Genomic DNA, 9,524 nt, shown 5'->3' on the forward strand with positions numbered 1-9,524 from the left:
ATAAGTGTTTGAATTTCGCTGCACACAAGCAGTTCGAATTAATTAGTTGCAAAAAAGCTTGCAACTACACATTCTCCCCCCGTTGGAAGGCAAGGGCTTTCAACATCATCCTGTTTGGGCAGCAAACACAGCTTTCGTACAGCTCTACGTATGACCCCAGTCGCAGTTTGAAGCACAGCAACTCTGGATACCCCATCAGATCCAGAGATTAGCTCTTGCACTCTAGCTAGTGGCCACTACAGCGGCGGTAGATTCTCATCCTTTACAAGGACAACATCGTTAATGGAGAGTCCAGGCTGAGGAGTGCGCCATTTGGAGCGCTGTTGAAGAAGCGTCAAATATTCTTCGCGCCAACGGGCCCAGAATACTTGTTGGAGATATGTGACGCGCTGAAAATAATTAAGCCGATTGAAGTTAAGCTGCCTTAGATCGGGCTCAATGTATGATGAAGTTGGCGCTGTACCCAGGAAGTGTGCGGGTGTCAAGACGTCAAGATCACCTGGATGCTCTGAAAGTGGAAGTAATGGTCGAGAATTAATAATTGCCGTGATGTGGCAGACGAGCGTGCGCAGCGAATCGAAATCCAAAATGGAAGAGCCAACAGATCGATAAAAATGGTGCTTAGCAGTCTTCACAGCGGCTTCCCATAGTCCGCCAAAGTGCGGAGAGCGAGGAGGGATGAACAACCATTCAATTGAGTCGGATAGGCAAAACTCGTTAACGGCCTTGACATGCTCGTCACTCAGGAACAGGCGGCTCAGATCTGCTAGTTCGTTCTTGGCACCTACGAAGTTTGTCGCATTGTCAGACCAGATCCTTGAAGGTCGAGAGCGAGTCAGGATGAAACGTTCTAGGGCGTTTAGAAACGATATTGTGGACAAATCCTTTACAAGCTCTAAGTGCACCGCCTTTGTAGCGAAGCATATGAACAGACTGATATAGCATTTCACTGGTGGCCTGTTGCGCACTTCGTTCTTGTAGTAAAATGGTCCACAGTAATCAACGCCAGTAACCATAAAGGGATACGATGTATCAAGACGATCAGCTGGTAGGTCTGCCATTATATGCTCTGCCAATCGTGGCTTGGCACGAAAACAGATTATGCATTTGGCAACAATACTGGAGACTGTTTTTCGACCGCCAATGGGCCAGTACTGGAGCCGAATCGAAGACAATAAAGCGCGAGGTCCAGCGTGTAAGTTTCGTTTATGAAAGTGAACTATGATTGCTCGCGTCACAGGATGCTGACGGGGCAATATAATCGGACGAGTTTTTCAGCCGTCCACCGATGCGGAGTAGGCCGAAGTCGTCAAGGAATGGTGCAAGAGAGGCCATTGAGCTAGACGGTTTGACATGCCTTCCTTCCTTCAATGCCTTGTAGTCATCGCTAAGAGTAGCCATTTGCACTGACCGCAGCAACCAATGTGTGCCATGATGCAAGTGGTCAACAGTTAGTTCAGCTCCTCGGATTCAATTTACAAATTTGTAAACATAAGCAAAGACCCGCTGCAGCTTGGAAAACGAATTGATGAACTTGCAGCCGATCGAGAGATCAGGTTGCGCTGCAGTTCCGAGCAGTACCTTGTGTCGAAGTTCTGGTAAGGATTGGCCAGGTACACAGGAGGCAGGCCACTCTTCCTTTCCCTTACTGAGAAAACTCGGACCATTGGCCCATAATGGAGACCGGAAGAGCTCACTAGGCAGCGCTCCCCGTGAAATTATATCCGCCGGGTTTAATTCAGTGGGAATATGATGCCATTCCATTCCAGTGGTGAGCTCTTGGATGGCTGCGACTCGGTTGGCAACGAAAACATTGAATTTCGAAGCATCATTGCGAACCCAAGCCAAAGTCACGGCAGAGTCTGACCAACAGTAATACCGACAGTCGAACACTTTCATTTGGCATATTTCGCTGAGAAGTTGAGCCAATAATGCAGCTCCGCAGAGTTCCAGCTTTGGTACAGTGATGGTTTTCACAGGCGCGACACGCGATTTGGAGCATAAGAGACGCACGCTGGTGTTGCCATGGCACTTTGAGACTGTATAGACGCATGCTCCATAAGCGCTTAGGCTGGCATCACAAAATCCGTGAATTTCCACTGTACTGTCTGGTGAGAGTGCTCGACGGGGATACTGGAATTGCTGAGTATACTCATAATCAGCGCAGAAGTTGACCCAGGCTGTGCTTAAGTGTACGGGCAGGCTCTCATCCCAGTCCAGTTTTTCTCTCCAGAGATCCTGCATTTCGATTTTGTTATTACGGGACCAACAAGACCAAGTGGGTCGTAAAAGCGAGCAATTGCGGAGAGTATCGACCGTTTTGTCAGTCTGGAGGGCAACCTCAGTGGCGAAAAGGAGAAAAGGAAACAGTCTGAAGCGTGATCCCAAACGAGGCCTAACGTTTTCGTGATGTCACTGCCATCGTCAAACTTAAGCAGCGTTTCTCTATCCTCTTCCGGTATGTTTTGGAGTACAGCTGTGTCGCTAGAACACCATTTTCGCAGCCTAAAGTTCCCCTTGGCGAGTAGTCCAGATGTTTGCTTCAATATCTCAATCGCATCTTGAACACAGCTACCACCAGAAATGAGATCATCCACGGAGAAATCTCTTTTAACAATGTCAGAGCCAATAGGGAAAGTTTTCTGCTCATCCATGGCCAGTTGGTGCATAGCTCGCACTGAGAGAAACGATGCTGGTTTTGTGCCGTAGGTGACGGTGTCTAATTTGTAAATCTGTATCTTCTGATGCTGAGACTCACGCCACAAGATACATTGAAAATAACTGTCTGCGGGTTCGACTCGTACGCATGGATACATTTTGCATATATCGCCTGTCAAGGCGACTGCAAATGTACGAAACCGCATCATTATCGAAAACAGCTTCAGTTGGATGGTAGGACCTGCCATCAGTGCATCGTTCAGCGAGTGTCCAGAGGTAGTAACTGCCGAGCCATCAAACACGACCCTTAGCTTGATTGTAGTGCTATCCTCCTTCAGCACGCAGTGATGTGGCAGGTAGTACTTGCATTGGCCCAGTGCAGCTGAGGTAACAAGTGACATGTGACCCAAGTCAAGATATTCCTTGATAAATGCTGCATACTGGGTTTTCAAAGCTGGATTGCGGTCTAGTTTTCTTTCTAAGTTCAGGAATCGAAGAACCGCCTGTTGATAGGAGTCACCCAGCTAATACATGCCTAGTCGTAGCGGTAAACGAACTGAATAGTCGCCAGTCGACAGACGTTTGAAATTGGCCTGAAAGAGTGCCTCACAGTCGCGTTCCTCCTTGTTTGGTAAGGACTCAGGCTCGGTGCAGCATTCCAATTCCCAAAAACGACGGATTAATTCATCAATCTGTGCATTCGGATGCAGATGTGAGTCAACCAGCAGATCTGGTTTCACCATCATGGCCATGAATGATGATTTTCCTGCATGTGAAGCACCTCCCGTAGCCACCCAACCAAGGCGAGTCTTTTGCAATATCGGCAGTCCAGCAGCCAGTTTAATCTGGCCGACGCATAGCAGATCGAAGAACAGACTGGCTCCAATCAACATGTCGATTTGCTGAGATTTAAGGAATTCAGGATCAGCTAGTTGTATATTTGATGGAATGTTCCATGATGCAGGGTCAAGAGTGAAGCCAGGCTGATTATCGGTGATGGATGGTGCAATCAAGGCCGGGATGCATGTGGAGTACTCCGACACTCGAGATTTGACAATGATGTTGACCGAAAAACCATCGGACGCAAATGCTGCATCACCAATGCCAGAGACGATTGCTGTTGACTTGAATTTGCGCAGCTGGAGCTGATGAGCAAGACGAGAGGTGATGATGTGCAACTGCGACCCAGAGTCGAGCAACGCACGGCAGGGCACCAAGGAGCCAGCGCGATTTTTCACGTTGATGACGGCAGCAGGACAACATCGTGCTTGAGATGCTGGGCGGTAGTGAGTGGCGAAGATAAAATTGCCGCCAAGGTGTTTTGGGATGACGAATAAGTTTCGGTATCTTGTGCATTGTTTGAGCTAGAAGCAGCGATGTGACTGCTTGTGTTGCCAAGATGCAACAAGCTATGATGCTTGCTTCCAAAAACTCTGCAAGCGCTGGAGCCGCAGACTCTCAGCTGATGTCCCCTTTGCAGGCAGTTTAAGCACAGCGCAAGCCGCTTGGCTTCGTGAAGGCGCAGCGAGGGCGATAAATTTGCGAATTGCAAACATTTATAAATAGAGTGGCCTGCGACTTCACAAAACACACAAGCACTCGTTCCATTCCTAGTCACTACAAACGTTCTTCTACCACTGTTGTTCTGGCCCACATGGGAGCTAGGCGTGTACATTGTCGTAGCGTGATCCGCATTTTCCAGCCTTTGGCAACGCCTCTCGATGAAGGTTGTAAACCGCTCGCATGATGGTATGACGTCCAACGGCGCATCATCCTCCCAGCTAGCTTGCGTAGCGCTATCTAGTTTTTGCAGCAACGTGTGTACTATGACGCAGCCGGCGATCTGTTCCACACTGCCCATCGATTTTAAAGCACGTAGAGAGTTGAGCTTATCTGAAAATTCGCGCAGCTGTGTCGTCGCGCTTTTATCCACCTTCCTCAAACCCAAAATTTCAGCGATGTGCGCCTGAAAAATAAGACGCTTGTTATTAAAACGCTTATCAAGCAGTTCTAAAGCGGCAGCATAATTAGCGTTTGAAATTTCCAAGGAGCGAATTGTATCCAGTGCTGTTCCTTTAAGGCATGACCGTAGATGCTGGAGTTTTTCCTAAACTAAACGGGAAGAATCCTGGGAAAGCCACATGCTTCACAGCTCTGGATCTAAAATCCAGCTACCATCAAATCCTGCTATATAGTATGAGTTCGGTCGACTTCCATTTCGACTTAAAAACGCTGGTAGCATATTTCAGAACGCTATCGACGACGTTCTGCGCGAATAAATTGGCAAGACATGCTTTGTCTATGTGGACGATGTGATTATTTTCTTTGAATACGAGGCAGATCAATTGGAACATTTCGACTGGGTCTTAAAAAGCCTGATCGATGCAAACATGAGAGGGGCTTCAGAAAAGTGAAAGTTTTTTAGGACTAGGTTTCGTGGTGATTTGCGAGGTACAAAAAGGTCAACGCTAAAAAGAAGTATGCTGAGCCGAAAACCGTGTTCTAGCTTAAAACAATGTTTTGGTAAGTCAGCTATTACAGAAGTTTCAGGAAATATTTCGCTTTCATTATAAAGTATTAGTATTCAATGAACCCCAAAGTCATGCTTACACATACCCGACAAATAGCAACAAAGAAGGGCTATCCTCGGCACGCCGAAGATTTAATACCGTTGCAAATCAAACCTTTTCATAATAATCATAATGGTTTGCCCGTATCTATAACGAACAGGAAATAGTTAATGCCGAGAATGGTTAAGATATCTTGAATACAAACAGTTTTTAATTTTCGACTGATCGTTCCTATGGGAGCCATATGATATAGTGATCCGATGTAAACAATATTTTGCATGGATGTAGAGAGAATAGTGAAATTTATGAATGCCGAGTTTGTTCAAGATATCTAGATAAACAAAAAAGTTTTCAATAGAACAAATTAATTTTCGACCGATCGTTCTTATGGCAGCTATACGATATAGTGGTCCGATGTAAAGTAGATTTTGCAATAATAAAGGGAACCTAGTTAAAATTATAAATGCCGAGATTGGTCAAGATATCTAGAAAAACACGAACTTAATTTAATCTTAATTAAGGGAACATAGTTAAAGCCGTGTTTGGTCAAGATATCTTTATAAAAAAAAAAAGTTGTTTATACAATATCCTACTTACCGACCGATCGTTCCCTTGTCGGCTATATAATAAATAAGAGTACAATACAATGATATCTAGTGTAATTAACTATATGTAATTTTACTTAATCACACAAGCACGTCAGTGCTGGTTTTCATTTATGTTCGGAATGATTTTATTCAAAGTCAATGTTATGTACTTAGCCTATGGAAACATGTTTATACTTATGTTGTTATCGGTTAACAGCTACAAAAAGAAAGAGAGAGAGAGACCGGGTGTACTCATACGTATGGGCGCTCACTCTCGGAGAGACTAAAGTGCAAGATCAGCGGTTATCCGTTGGTCAGCGGTCTCACGCTGTCTTGGCCTGCTCAAGTGGCAACATGTTACTTATGTGCGCAGCACTGTATGTGCATGTGTATGTATATACATATATACGATTATATTTATGCTATGCGCTTGAGTCTGTTCTTTTATATTTGTTTATACTTGCAACAAAGTGTAACACGTTATTTATGTATATACGAGCGGGTATAACCCGGCCTTGCCCGTGGCACGTATGTTATAAAATTAATGTTCTCAAAAAAATTTGCAATGATTTTGAAACTGATCGGACGATAAACAAACAACTTTCATACAAAAAGTTTGGATTCTGCGAAAAGTGTGAAACACGTCTCAAATGATTTTTCTTATAGATCTCTGGAAACGAATTTGAGTGCGAAACGTCAACCACCATATCTTTGACCTCCACTTCCACCAAGGAGGAACGGATATTTCGAAAAGTGTGAAACACCCCTCAAATGAATTTGAACAAAGATCTTTGAAAATAAGTTTGGGGCCGATCGGATCGTTAACAAAAAATTTTCATACAACCGTTTTCCGCCAATTTGCCACTGTTGCGGGTGGAATTTCCCAAATCGCTGAAATACGTATACATTAAGTTCTTATGTAGAGCTTTGAAAACAAGTTTGAAGAAAATCGGACACAACTTAAAACTTCGCCCAAAAATTCTTTAAATCGCATTCCCCCCGAAGAAGTTTGAATTCTGCGAAAAGTGTGAAACACGTCTCAAATGATTTTTCTTATAGATCTCTGGAAATGAATTTTAGAGCGGAACGTCACCCACCAAATCTTTGACCTCCTTTTCCACCAAGAAGGAATAGATTTTCCTATAAGTGTGAAACACCCCTCAAATGAATTTGAACAAAGATCCTTGAAAATAAGTTTGAGGCCGATCGGATGGTAAACAACAAAGTAACATACAAACGTTTTTCGCGAATTTTCCACACTTGCGGGTGGAATTTCCCGAAACCCCGTCTTAACGTGCACCTACATCACATAAGGTAACTACAGTGAAAATTGGGCTGTGCGTTGATCACCAATCAGTCAGTCAGTCAGTCAGTCAGGACAAACAGTTTTATATATAGAGATATATGTATGAATAAACCACACCTACCTTTTTAGAGAAACAACTTAATATTATAAATGTGTAGTTATATAATGAACTTAATTATAATTAAACAATCAAGAGGTTCTAGTCGGGAGCTCCCGACTAAAGGATACCCTGAACCCTCTTCTTCCAACACCAAGTGTAGCTCGCGCTACGCGCTCGTTTGCTTTAGTAGTAATTAAGATAAATTAAAAAAAAAAGTTTCTTTGGGAGGGTTCGAACTCGCAACTAACCGCACTACTTGCCACCACCTCCACCCAACAGCCACACCAATTATTGAGTTCATATAAGAAAAATATAAATTATTGCAGTAATGTTGATAGAATTCAAAAAAGACGCGCATGAAAATGTGTGTGTACATGTATACAGAAAGCAAGTTGCGCTAGCTGTCCCTGACACGTGGGCAGCGAAAACTCATAACTTTTGTGTTTCTTAACCGATCTAGATGAAATTATTAGCAGTAGATCTTATTGTTTTTTACTGACCAGACGACTGATCTGGTACCACGGGCGTTAGGGAACACAGAGGCGGTCTCGGCTCTCTGCTCTCTCCGCCATAGTCTTTTGGGACTTGTTAGGGACAATAGCTGGGCACCTTGCGGTTTGATCTATGATCAATTTGTAAATGCCGTCGTTTGCGAAAGAGGCAGGAATAAGCCTCGCTCCCCACAGTGAGAAAACCATGCCTATGAAGCTGGCGTATCCTGATCCAACTGTCGGTTGCTGTTTAACATCAATCGCGTTCTATTCCCTGCAGCAGTGTTTTATCGTTTCTGGGGCCATCAACCATTAACTGCTTGGAGTTTAAATTGGAAGTACCCTTCTGGTACGAGGCCTGACCAGAGGCTTGTGATCTGGTAGCACGGGTAATCAGGAGCCCAAGGAACTTGTTACGTCCACATTTTTGGTGCGGCCCTTTGGGGAGTATCGTGGTTGTTGTGGTTTGACACCCAAATGCGGGTAGAGCATCGCTCGACGTGGAGTTGCGTTGTACAGCCGGGTTCCGTGATCCACAGATCGGAAGAGGCTTAGATGGGCCTCGTGCCAAACCAAGGTAGAAGACACAACCAAACAGTCGTGTCTTTAATTGGTATATGCGGAATTGATGTTCCAAGGGGGCCGGTGATTGACGATTAAATTAATCCTATACTAGGAACCGTGAGATTAAGCCATCGTGGCAGGTGCTCACGTTAAGCCCACTGACTTTCATGTATTTAAATTGTGGCATATACTGGCGGGCATCATTAATTGGTTTATTTACTTGATTCATAACTTTGTGGTGGTAGCGGTGAGGTGGCGATAGGTATACAATCGACGATACTTGATATATATATACTATTCTAGAAGCTACATGTCAAGGTTGGTGACTCTGGCTTATATTATTTGACGAAATTGCTCTAAAAACAGGATTTCAATATTTTTATTGATAACTTGGAAACGGGGAAGTTATCGAATATCGGTAACAAACTCGAACACACTGCGCGGGTACTAGGAGGACCTACAGCTAATATTTCAAGTCTCTAGCTCTTATAGGTTCTGATTTCCTTGCGTTTATACATACGGACAGACGGATGAACGGACGGACAGGCAGACGGACGGACATGGCTAGATCGACTCGGCTATTGATGCTGATCAAGAATATATATACTTTATGAGGTCGGAGATGCTTCCTTCTGCCTGTTACATACATTTGCACATAAACATTATACCCTTTTTACCCATTTTCAATGGGTTCAAGGTATAAAAATTACTGTCCGACAAGTTCCCACTCCTTAGAATTGACAATATTTTAGATAAACTAGGTAGAGCAAAATACTTTTCATGCCTTGACTTAATGTCAGGTTTTCATCAAATTGAACTTGAAAAAAGTTCTAGAAATTTAAGGTCGTTTTCAACGAGCAATGGCTCATATCGCTTCACGCGACTACCATTTGGTTTAAAAATAGCGCCAAACTCATTCCAGAGAATGATGACGATAGCATTCTCATTCTCATTTTAATACCCAAAAAATAAACTCATGGAACCAACTCTGCTATAATACCCCGATTTCAGCAAAGAATTTTTCATAATCACAGATGCAAGCAAACAAGCATGTAGAGCAGTTTTAACTCAAAACTACAATGGACTCCAACTTCCCGTTTCATATGCATCAAGAGCATTCACAAAAGGTGAAAGCAACAAAAGCACTACGGTGCAAGAATTAGCCGCAATTTACTGGGCAATTACTCACTTTGGACCATATATTTATGGAAAACATTTTACAGTTAAAACAGACAACAGACCCTTAAC

At 43.8% G+C, this 9,524-nt stretch overlaps 2 protein-coding genes across 2 annotated transcripts; both read right to left on the reverse strand.

Annotated features, from left to right (window-relative positions):
- Window positions 1-236: 236 nt before the first annotated feature.
- On the reverse strand, window positions 237-1,061 carry LOC135440766 (uncharacterized). The gene has a single exon (XM_064700099.1). It carries the CDS (start codon window positions 1,059-1,061, stop codon window positions 237-239), a length of 825 nt encoding a protein of 274 aa, XP_064556169.1.
- A 409-nt stretch (window positions 1,062-1,470) lies between these two features.
- LOC135440767 (uncharacterized) lies at window positions 1,471-8,316 on the reverse strand (the record flags this gene model as incomplete). The annotated part of the gene is made up of 6 exons (XM_064700100.1): window positions 1,471-2,238; window positions 2,391-2,719; window positions 2,900-3,161; window positions 3,216-3,934; window positions 4,294-4,624; window positions 8,130-8,316. Coding segments are annotated over 6 exons (2,596 nt in total), but the record flags the coding sequence as incomplete, so codon positions are not given.
- Window positions 8,317-9,524: the final 1,208 nt, after the last annotated feature.

The sequence above is a fragment of the Drosophila montana genome, unplaced genomic scaffold (genome assembly GCF_035044405.1).
Source record: "Drosophila montana isolate Dmon_TW-CO22-7 unplaced genomic scaffold, ASM3504440v1 contig_1625_1, whole genome shotgun sequence".
NCBI lineage: Eukaryota > Metazoa > Arthropoda > Insecta > Diptera > Drosophilidae > Drosophila > Drosophila montana.

Coding starts and splice junctions, on each gene's coding strand:
- LOC135440766 (XM_064700099.1), bottom strand. CDS start 1,061: ATGGCAGACCTACCAGCTGATCGTCTTGATACATCGTATCCCTTTATG.